Genomic DNA, 12037 nt, shown 5'->3' with positions numbered 1-12037 from the left:
CAGCAGATGTGACCCGCAAGCTCCGGATCAACTAGATGCCCCGCCCCCGCTGCTGTCGCATCTGTTGCTCGCTGCCCCTCCCCCTCCCGTTCTGCTACGGGACTTCAGGGAAAGGGAGCCGCGGAGAAGCTCGAGGTAAGGGCGGCAGCTTCGCCGTGGCTTCACTTTCGTAAGGGGCATGCGCAGGGAGCTGGCCGCATGCTCACTAGGCTGGCGTTCAGGGGTAGGCACATGCGCAGAAGGGTGCTGAGGGCTCTCTCCGACTGGCCGGAGGGGGTGGGGGGAGAAGGAGGCGGCAGCAGCAGGGAGCCGCCCGTCTGCCCTGCGGCGTGTGAAGCGCCTATGGGGCCCTGAGGAAGCCGCTCGCAGCACAGAAGGCCGTCGCTCAGGGGCGCAGGGCAGGAGGATGGAGAACCAGGCGGACCCGGGCGCGGGGGGCGCGGGCGAGGACACCCCGGGCTCCGGCAGGGCGAACCTCAAGCGCAGCGGGCGCGCCGCGGAGGAGGAGAGCAGGAACAAGCCCAAGCTGGTGAGGGAGCGGGGGGCACCGCGGGAGCGGGCACGTGCCGGGCGCGGCGGGAAGAGGCTGGAGGGCGTGTGGCGGGGGTGGGAGGCTGGCGTGGGGCAGGAGTCACGCGCTGCGGGTGAGGGTCTAGGTGTCGTGCAGCCGCCGCCCCGGCGGTTGGTCCTAGGGTTTGGGAGCCGGGCGGGTCCTGCGGAGCGGTTTGCGTGCCCCTCAAGCCGTGGGTATTGTGCATGGAAAAGCCTGCCGGTCCCTGAGACAGCTGTTGCACGCCAACCCTCGCGCCCGCTCGCAACCCGAGAGGAGGCGCGGGGAGGGCCTTGGGCGTGTGGGGTTGAGCTCACGATGCTGTCTTTAAAACACGGCTCCTTCAGGAACGGTTCCCCCCCGCGAGACAGGACCCGTGACTCACAGCAACAAGTACGGGTTTTGCCCCGAATCCGCCTGTAAACCTCGTTTGGGCTGCCTCTTTGCAAGGGGCTCTGAATTCAGCCGTGGTGTGGCAGTTGAAGTGATTTCAAGTGCTCACGCCAGGGCTAAACTAAGTAATCGCTGGGGTTACCTTTACACTGCGACACCTGTTTTGGGGTCAGGAAGCACACTGCTGATTCTTTGATAATCAGCACACCAAGAAATAGATATATGTAGCCAATGCACTTCATACAGTGCCTTCTAAATGTGAAAATAATAATTTTAAAGTTACCATTGGGGTTCAGTGGCTAACCTGAAGACTCAGAATGTATTAAAATCTAACTTTTCAGCCACTAAGCATTTTTAGGTCTTGTTAATCTTGCACAGTGGAACTTAACCGGTTTCTTAAAGTAGCTGCGTTTACTTATTTCAATCATTATCTCTATGCTTTTGTGTTTCAATTCCCAGTGAAGAGATGGAACTGGCACTTATAAAAAGCTAAATTTTACCAGATCCCTACACTGTCAACTAGGAGACTGCTAGATGAATTTACCAATTTGTCTTCTCACTTGTTAGTGATAAGGGGGCTACACTGCTCAATTCTCCTTATGTTTATGCTAAAAAAAAATTGTAAGGCAATATATGTTGAAATTCAATGCCAACAGGTGTTATGGGAGTCCAGAACTAGGAAATAGTGGTTAGCTTCACTAGGAGGGAGAGATTTAAATGAGTTTTAGGAACATTACTTAGTGATGGAGATGGGTATTTCAATATTGCTTGGTCCCTGTAGTTTGTCTAATCTGCATGACTATTCCGAGACTCAGATTTGTGTGGAGAAAATCCCAGGTATTTGCCTATGGTAGGTACACTTACTTCCATGAAACAAGACATACTTTTTCAGAGGCACCCTTCTCTCATTCTCTTTCACTCCTTTGCCCGTGAGAACCATGTGTTTGTGTTAGGCCCTGTGCACTCAGTGGAACTGCTCAATGCCTAAAATTACGTGGGTACTTAGTTTTGTCAGATCAAGTACTAAACCTCATTCTTATAAAACTAGCAATATAAAACATGCATATTAGCTTTCAACTTTTGCAGCTTTGTTTGAGAATTAGCATCCTGTTGTTGCAGGGGTGGTGGTGGGGGTACAGAATGCTTGATATACACCAAGCTCGGGGGAGGAGTAAAGGGGAGGGGGTGTAGGGTAAAGATACAACTTGCCACAAGTGGCTGCCTGTGGTGCCTCAGAACTTCCAAGGGGAAATTAGGCTGCGCTCAGCTGGAGAGTTACTCCATACTTTAGAAGAGTAAGCTTGTTAAATTTTGTTGGTTTAAACTGTAGCTGAGAGGAGCTGCTTGCCTCAGTGGATTCAGCCCCCTGAGCTTCAAATGAGTTGTTTCTCATGCACTTAATCTTAATGTCCTTGTCTTTGTACAAGTAATAAAGGTAAGGGAATGTTTCAAAGATGGGAGGGGAATTCCACTGTACTTCTACTTATGATTGTTGAGTTGTCTGAAATTAAGTTGTGTGTTTACGTGATAGTTTGGTATAATTGTTTTCTTGGAATAATTGGGTTACTCAGGATCTGCCAAGTTGAGTAAGTTATGCAAGTCATCCCAAACTAATGCCAATAAAGACGCAATGTGCCTCAGATCTTACAACGTATTTTGTACATGGCAATACATTGTAGAAAAACTGTTCACCTCCACAGTGCCATTCTATAAAACTTGAAATTTGACTTAAATCTGTAAGTCTAGCTTCCATATTACAGGACCCTGAGCTCAACAGCACTTTGTTATGAGGGAGAGAAAGTGTGCACTGAAGGCAGCAGGGGAAACTCTAAACGTGATCTGAATAACTTTTCATATAACAACTGTATTAAAGAGTAACATCCCTGCACTTCATAGGCGTGGAAGAGAACTGTGTTGCATGTCAAATGCTGGAGTCTGCACTTGGCAATTGTACAAAACTCCTCTTCCTAGCTCTCATCAGAATTTATCATATGTATCAGACCAGTGCCACCATCTCCAAGGTTAGTGGAGAGTTCTACCTTTAGGGAAGAATTAAAAGCTTTATGGGAGCTGCTTTCAAAAATTAATTGGGCATGGATGTTAGACATGGTCCCAGATGAGGTGGACTACCCAGCAACAAATCTGAGGTAGTTTAATCTGCGTGACTGACATATCAAACTGCTATGAAATTCACCCTTGGAATTTCACTGTTGTGCATGTAGGTAAATTGGTTTATGTGACTCAGATTTAGAGCAGTGGTCCCCAAGCTTTTTTGGTTGTGCCTCCGCTTACCTTGTCTATGCCCCCTGGGGGCTGGGAGCCAATGCTACAGGTGGGGTCGTGGTCGGGAGCTGGGAGCAGAGCCATGCCGAGAGCGGAGCTGGGGCCATGGCCGGGAGCCAGTGGCCATGGCCTGAGTGGAACTGGGGGCAGAGCGGGGCTGGTTGGTGCTCCCTTCCTGCTCTTCGTGGAGGCTGACCTGTGTCCCTCAGTTGGCGACCGCTGATTTAGAGGCATAGCTGAGCCTAAGCAAGGGTGGTGGATGTTGCTTGTTGATTGGCTACACCACATTGCTGTGAGCATCCCAGTGATGCTCAGATATGTGTTCACACACTTCTGTTCACCACAGTTAGCCATATGAAGTCTGTGGAGTCTATCCAGCTCATCTTTCTAAAGAGGCACAGTCAAATACAATCGAAGGTCTGACTCTTACCTAAGCTTGTGAGTTAAAACAACCAAAAAACCCAAACCAAAACAAAACCCAAAACAACAACAAAAAAACCCTGTGTGAAAGTATTTTGTCTATAGTTTCCCTGGTTGTATGTAGTCAGTTTCCTCTTCATTTGGTTCTCTCAGAAACAGAGAAACTCAGAAAGAAAATGTGACTGTGAAATGCAAATTGGCACCTTAATTGAAGAAAGGTAGATTACTTGAGTGTAACATAATTTCACGTGTTATATTGTGAAAATTAACAATAGAAGCACCCAAGTATGTATACATGGGCACTAAAAAAAGGCTTTCCACTTTCTGACCTGTCTACATTTAAAATAGTATAGCTTATTGTTTAAAAATAAGTGGTGTAAAACAGATTTGTTGTTCCTAATGTTGACTTCACAGTTGAGTAATGCTATGATGCAACTACAAAAGCAGGGTTTTTTACATCTGGCATCTGGATCATGGTAAAGTACACTCTTTTGAGATAAGCAACTATTGACTAAAATATCCAAGGGTGACTGCGGCTATCCAAATGTTAACTGTTTGAATGTGACATACAGGCATATTCGAGAGAGCTGTTTCTTGACACAGTAAATTATATAATGAAAGAAATCTAGAACACTATCTCAATTGACTAACTTCACTTAAACAAGTAGAATTAAAGCCTTTGTAGTGGATGCACAAAGATATTGTCTACAGAGCAAACATAATACCATATGTCAGCAACAGGATTATAAGCAACTATGGTTGGCATAGCTCAGGTATGTCTTAACACCGTAAATGTTAACTTACTCAAATGTTTTGACCTCTCAGCAGGAGCAGTTTAGCACTGGTGCACCTGAGGCCTCTTAGGGTGTCTACACAGCGACTAGACATGCATGTCTGGCGCATGCGAGCCGACTTGAGCTCACAGGGCTTGGGGCTATGGGGCTGTTCCATTGCTGCGTAGACTTTCAGGCTCGGGGTGTAGCCTGAGCTCTGGGACCCTGTGAGGTGGGAGGGTCCCAGGGTTTGGGCTCCTGCCTGAGCCCGGAAGTCTGCACAGCAATAGAACAGTCCCACTAGCCAGAGTCGACCAGCACAGGCCAAATATGGGGTTTTCTTTGCTGTGTAGACTAAAGCAGACCTGGATGGATTATATTATTGGCCATTTTCTGACAAAGTTGATTGGAGCTAGGTATGTAGAGCAGCATGAACTGCAAGGGCATCAACTAGAAAGATATAATATGTCCTGAAGTGTTGATGTAGGTAGGTTTTTGTAGTATGTATCATTCCAGGAGAAATATTAAAATGGGAGAACATCTGATGCACAGATGACCTTCACTGTAAATCTTCCTGCATGAGTTCATGAAGTTTACAGCAGTTACGTTGTAACTGCTGAGGATGACTTTACTGATGAGGCTCAGGTTTTTATGGTGGTTTTATAGAACACAGGATTATCCCGGGCAGCTGGATGTGATGCTAATGTTAAAATCACTTCAGCAAAATATTTAACTTCTTATTGTAAAGGACAGAAGACTTGGAACTTAAGGCTCACCTCTAATTGAGGAGAGCAACTTGATTTGTGGCTTATCTTTTGGGGGCTTGTTTAACTGGAATTTTAAAAATATCAAACTGCTAATAACTTGTTGCATAAAGCCTAACTAATCTGAGGCACTTGATATCAGGAAGTGCTATTGATGCTAAGAATTCCATAGGATGCTGATTATTCCCTAATTTTTATGGATAAAAACCTACCGTTGGACAAACAAAGCTAAAGCATTTATCCTTCATGCTTAGAGATGGAAGCAAATTGCTTGAAGTTAGGAAGATAATTTATATAGGAGTATGTTACTACACTATTGTCTCTGTGGGTTGTTAACATTTTTTAATGCATCTAATGCTAGCCGGTGACAGACAAGGTACTGGACTACATACTCCAAAAGTTCATACTGGAGTAATTTCACTCATCATTCACTCTCATCTCTTTAGTCATGTTTTAGTTTCCCTTCCTGTTTACTCCACACTGTTCCTGTGATGAGAGAGTGCTCTCTCTGCATGCTCTCCTGGGTCTTGCTTAACTAGTGGTAGTTCTGTTGTTAATAAGTATAAGAAGTCATCAAAGCAGAAATCGATCAGTGTTGGACAGAGGGAGAGGAGCAGAGATGTTAGCGAGTTGCTCTAGTAGTGGGTTGCTAATGGGCGCTTTTTCAGGACATTTTAAGTAGATTGAGCGGTATAAAACAAAATAAATGGTCTGTAATACTGTTTCACAAGGCCTGTAGCCATACCCTTTCAAACTTGGCTCTCTTTTGATGACAAAAGGTGAGCAGGGTTGGATATATATGAAAGAAAACCCTACCTTTTAAGGTAACTCCCCCTTGTCCCTAAGATGTTACATCTAGCAGTGGTGGTGGCAGACGAGCAACAATGCCCCAACTTTAGTTCAAGAACTAAGCTGGCATTTAGAGTTAGACGAGATGCACAACCATGGCCCGGTCACCTGTAGTAATTAAACTTCTTTGTAGCATTCTTCATAAGAGCAAACAGTGAAATTTCACTGTTTGGTTTATGCTGTTGTTCTGCCTACCTAGCTTGCTGTGCAGATTCAGTTGGATAACACTCTTTCTCCTTGTCTAAAGAGAAATCATTTACAACTATTTTGTTGCCGCTTAAAGGTGAAACCCTGTGTACAGGATCCAGTTAAGCACTACGATCCTGTAGGCAGTATTTAGATGTAGTATAGTGCTTAGAGACTTTATAGATCTTGTTATAACCATTCATGTTTTCACAGAGGTTGTATAATATCCCATTACTTAATGCATTTATGTATGTTGATAGGAAAGAGTAGCAGATGTAGACAATGGATAGGCTGAAGTGAAAAGGAGACTTGGGTTAAAAGATAAATGTAGAATATTACCTATTAGTAGCTACAACATAAGATATTGAGGACATAAATATTGGTGTTTTGGTGGTGCCTCGGAGCCTCCCCATGGACAAAGACTTCTTTATATTCAGCACAGTATTACAGATGATAAAAAGATGGCCCTTGCCTGAAAATACTTGGTTTGTAAGGTAACTTTATGAAGTGTACATAGTATGTGACACTAAATTGAGTAAATGGTTTAAATAAATGGAGTAAATAGCAGCCGTGTTAGTCTGTATTCGCAAAAAGAAAAGGAGGACTTGTGGCGCCTTAGAGACTAGCAAATTTATTTGAGCATAAGCATATTCATCCGATGAAGTGAGCTGTAGCTCACGAGAGCTTATGCTCAAATAAATTTGTTAGTCTCTAAGGTGCCACAAGTCCTCCATTTTTAATTGAGTAAAGATTCAGTGAAGAGTAAAATTTCAGTCTTGACTATCATAAGACTGTTGATAGACAAAGTGTAAATCCTCCCCCAGAAGTTCTTAATGGAGTGAGAAATCGTGAACCTGTTCTTGGGTTTTGTAAAACACCTTGCATCTAAATCGAAATTATAGTTCTAAAGTAGTGGCTCTCAACCTTTCCACACTACTGTACCCCTTTCAGGAGTCTGATTTGTCTTGCGTACCCCCAATTTTCACCCCACTTAAAAACTACTTGCTTACAAAATCAAAAAGTGTCACAGCACATTATTACTGAAAATTTGCTTGCTTTCCCATTTTTACTATACTATAAAATAAATCAATTGGGATATAAATATTGTACTTAAATTTTAGTGTATATAGAGCAGTATAAACAAGGCATTGTCTGTGTAAAAATTTTACAATACTTGTTTCAAATACTGGAATAAGTGTCATAGCTATTGCCAAATCTTACCATCTTTTCAGTGGGGTCTGGTGGTCCTTGTATACAATGACTCTCTAATACACTCCTCCTATTTCTGGTTCCAGCACTCAAATAAAACACCAGACTGGTTTGCTTGGAAAATGTCATGTTCAGTCAGACTGCAAAAGCTGTTAGTGTGCATTCTTTGAAATATTTAACCGTTTTTGAAGGAAAGCTAACACTCACTGTACTTGCCTTGCTATTTATCTAGTGTAACTAATTTTTCAAAAGAATAGTTTAAACTAACTGCACTTTTTTAAACAATATACTAATAAAACCAGTGATCAGCACATTAAAACAGTTGTTCAGAATGCTTTGAATCCTATTTATGGCTGAAACAAGTAGTAGATAGGTGTGTGTTTTCAAACAGTTTCCTAAAATTTGACATGCAGTTATATTTGTTTCTAGTTTTGGTATGTGAAAAACCATTGAGAAATTGGTCAGTCTTTGCAATCTTAGGGGGATCTGATGGTGCAGTGGCAATGATAAAAATGGTGCGAATAGTTGAAACACCAGTGTTTACAACTAGTAAGGAGTATAGCTAATTGTTTAAAACTCAATATTTTGAAGCATGTTGCTATACTTTGACTCAAGCATCATGTATCTAGAACCAAAACTACAGTCAAACCTGGCAATCCATCTTCATGGCTTTAACATGCCCATTCACAATGTATAGATGTGTAAGACTGTCTAGCATTGAGACATATAATCAGTTAAAATAGACAAAGCTGCACATGCTCTGTGACTCTGAAAAGGGAATGCTAGTTTTTACTAAGTTACTGAAGGGTCTGCTTTTTTCATGTGCAACTGACAAGTTTTCACTTGATTATTCATCATTATTCTTCAGATTTCCTACCTCAAGCTGCTTGACAGTTATGAGATGAGTAAAATGAATGAGTGCTTTCTTGCAGTCTTGCATGTATTCTGTGCAAGTTCTATTTAAGTTGAGAGTACATCTAGGCATTTTCCTCTTGATGGCTTTTCTTCAGACAGCAGATACTCATCATTTAGAGCATGTTTTAGGGAAATCTGGAGAATTTGATTATCTTCAGAATCTTATTTTCATGTGAAAGTTGGCGATCAAGAAATTTTTTTAGTGTTTGTGTAACAATTGCTAACATTGCAGATAGACTTGTAATCAAACTTTGGATCAACTTAAACTTGTGTACTACATTGGAATCAAATCTTCTGTTCTTGTTTATCTGTATGAAATAAAATAGCAGAATGTGCAAATTTCTTCAGATACTTTCTTCATTTTCAGTTTTCTAATAAGTAGATAAACCTTAATCTTATTTTGCTGCTCAGAAACTTTGTGCAGCTTTAGTGCAGTGGTTGGTTGCTAACCTTTTATGTAACTTGTCTTCTCAGGAGGTTGCAGACGCTTTCGGAAAGTTAACCTCCATCCTCTAAAAAATCAGGTTCCTCCAAGAGAGAAATCTTGAGTCGACAACCCCCAATTGCTAGTCAAATTGGATAATCTTGGGCTAAGATGAATAGGACATATTGATATATAAATTTACTTGGGCTAAATTACATTGCTACACCTTTCACTGGGTTTTTTATTTTCAACTTTAAAAACCATGATAACCTTCAGTGCCAAGGAAGGCTTTGAGATGCACAGACAGTTGCAGTGTGTGCAGAAAATGTATGGACTTGACTTGACTTTTTTTTTTTTTTTCCTTCTGTCCTCTTTATCAATTTGTGCATAAGTAATTTTGTTTTTGAGGGTGGAAAAGCCTGAAGTTGCATTGAATTAGTATTGTGCTCTCACAACTGTAGCGTGAAGGTATTGGGGAACTGTGAAACTGTAGGCAACTATCATATTATCACAACATCCAAGTGAATCCACTTAAATCAGGTGGTGACTTTGAATTAGGGGCCTCAAGGGGTGGGGGAAAGAGAGTTGGTCTTCAAGTTGTATAAGGGAAGCCAAGTGAAAAAAGTATAACACCGTAGTTCATAGTATTCTGTTTTTTGGTAACTATTTAAAAAGTGTGTTTTGTTAAATGAGTTGTCTGGCTTGTGTGTTTACTTTAGGACACGTAGCGAGACAACTGGGAATAGTTATAAAAACTTTCCAATACTTTAACAAAACCACATTAGTTTCATACATGTTGAATGCAGTTGAGAAATAGGAAGATTTTAAAAGTAGGGGTGTCAAGCGATTAAAAAAAATTAATCTCGATTAATCGCACTGTTAATAATAGAATACTATTTATTTAAAAATTTTTGGGTGTTTTCCACATTTTCAAATATATTGATTTCAATTATAACACAGAATACAAAATGTACAGTCCTCACTTTGTTTTTATTACAAATATTTGCACTGTAAAAAACAAAAGAAATAGTATTTTTCAGTTCACCTAATACAAGTACTATAGTGCAATCTCTTTATCCTAAAATGTAGAATTATGTGCAAAAATAACTGCACTGAAAAACAAAACAATGCAAAACTTTAGAGCCTACAAGTCCACTCAGTCCTACTTCTCATGCAGCCACTCTACACTGCCACTTTACAGTGCTGAAACTTTCTTGCTCAGGGGTGTAAAATAACACCCCACCTGCTCTCCGAGTGCTGCAACTTTCAGCAGTGTAAAGTGAAGCGGGGGACCTGCATCCATGCTGATGATGGGTTCCTCTCAATAACATCCAAAGCAGTGCAGGCGGGCGCATGTTCATTTTCACCGTCTGAGTCAAATGCCACCAGCGGAAGGTTGATTTTCTTTTTTGGTAGTTTGGGCCTGTAGTTTCCGCATTGGAGTGTTGCTCTTTTAAGACTTCTGAAAGCATGCTTCACACCTCATCCCTCTCAGATTTTGGAAGGCACTTTAGATTCTTAAACCTTGGGTCAAGTGCTGTAGCTATCTTTAGAAATCTGACATTGGTACTTCCTTTGCATTTTGTCAGATCTGCAGCGAAAGTGTTCTTAAAATGAACAACATGTGCTGAGTCCTCATCCGAGACTACAAAATACATGAAATATATGGCAGAATGTGGGTAAAATAGAGCTGGAGACATACAGTTCTCCCCAAGGAGTTCAGTCACAAATTTAATTAATGCATTATTGTTTTAACAAGAGTCATCAGCATGGAAGCACATCCTCTGGAATGGTGGCCAAAGCATGAAGTGGCCTACGAATGTTTAGCGTATCTGGCACATAGATACCTTGCAATGCCGGCGACAAAAGTCCCGTGCAAATGCCTGTTCCCACTTTCTGGTGACATTGTAAATAAGAAGTGGGCAGCATTATCTCCTGTAAATGTAAACGAAGTTGGTTGTTTTACTGATTGGCTGTGCGAGAAGTAGGACTGAGTGTTCTTGTAGGCGCTAAAATTTTGCATTGTTTTGTTTTTGAGTGCAGTTATGTAACCAAAAAAAACCCCCTACATTTGTAAGTTGCACTTTCACGATAAAGAGATTGCACTACAGTACTTGTATGAGGTGAATTGAAAAATACTGTTTCTTTTGTTTATCATTTTTACACTGCAAATATTTGTAATAAAAAATATAAAGTGAGCTGTGTATATGCCTGTGTATATAAAGTGAGGTGTTTGTATTCTGTGTTGTAACTGAAATAAACATATTTGAAAATGTAGAAAAACGTCCAAAAATATGTAACAAATTTTAATTGGTATTCTATTGTTTAACAGTGCAACTAAAAGCTTACTCATGCATAACTTAAAGTAGACACACTTCTCTAACACTAAACTTGCTGTCCTGACTGAGAACTTGCATAGAAATACTATACTACATGTGTAAAATTAGGGCTGCCCACTTTATAAAGATAAGTAGCTGCAGTCTCTTCAAGTGGCTTTTATCCTCAAATTTCTCTTTGTTAAAATGAAGTTGTGATGACTCGCCTGTCTAACAGTAAATGTCTCCAGAGGAGTTTCTAGAAACAGTTGCCATAGGTGATACCTCAACTTCAGTCCAGGTTTTAATCAACTCTTTGGATTCTAGCTTTAACCCATGGTAGTTCTGTCTACACTAGGGCTCCTGCAGGAGCTAGCACTTGCTGGAATATAATTTTAAACCCTAAAGGACATGGTTTTACAAACTTTGCCTCTCCAGTCTCTCAGTAGAGTGCTCTCAATTAAAACTGCTTAAATATTTTTTAAAATTAAACAAAAATCCAGACAAAGGGAGAAGAAAGACATTACTTGAGTAAATTGACTTTTTGGATGAGCTCTAGTCTTAAATGTCTTCGTGGTTGTTAGTATCTTGCAGCATTAAAGATGGGTCTTGGTATTCAGTGAACTTTAACCGATGAGGAAGCACATTTTATTTTATGTGTGGGAGAGTGAGATTATCATAAATTGTTCTGTTGAACTCCACTCCATAAGTACTGTAGAAGTATTCTAGGCAAGAGAGCTGGCTTGAGGAGCTGTACAGTGGAGGAGGAGAAGAGGCAGAAGTATAAACTGAATTGATAGCTGTGAAACTGAAATTGTCTCCCTCAAATATTGGGATGCCTCTAAGGAGGAGAAAACATGATATTGTGTTGCTTGTTTGTTTTTTTTTATTGCTGCAGCAGGCACTGGGTGTCTGACTGGCTGTGAAAATGACAATTATGAATGCTTCAGACAAGT

General features: G+C 41.2%; 1 protein-coding gene across 4 annotated transcripts in view; it reads left to right on the top strand.

The window, feature by feature from the left end:
• Window positions 1–283: 283 nt before the first annotated feature.
• The window catches only part of DIAPH2 (diaphanous related formin 2), an 807400-nt gene continuing 795646 nt past the window's right edge, over window positions 284–12037 (top strand). For all 4 annotated transcript variants that reach the window (XM_074964437.1, XM_074964436.1, XM_074964435.1 and 1 more), the window contains exon 1: window positions 284–529. In XM_074964437.1, coding sequence (XP_074820538.1) covers window positions 407–529 — 123 coding nt within the window. In that variant the 5' untranslated portion in view covers window positions 284–406. The remainder of the gene's footprint in view (window positions 530–12037) is intronic.

This window comes from Natator depressus, chromosome 9 (genome assembly GCF_965152275.1).
Source record: "Natator depressus isolate rNatDep1 chromosome 9, rNatDep2.hap1, whole genome shotgun sequence".
NCBI classification, from domain to species: domain Eukaryota; kingdom Metazoa; phylum Chordata; order Testudines; family Cheloniidae; genus Natator; species Natator depressus.
The sequence above is the reverse complement of the archived record's forward strand: the minus strand, read 5'-3'. Positions and strand labels throughout refer to the sequence as shown.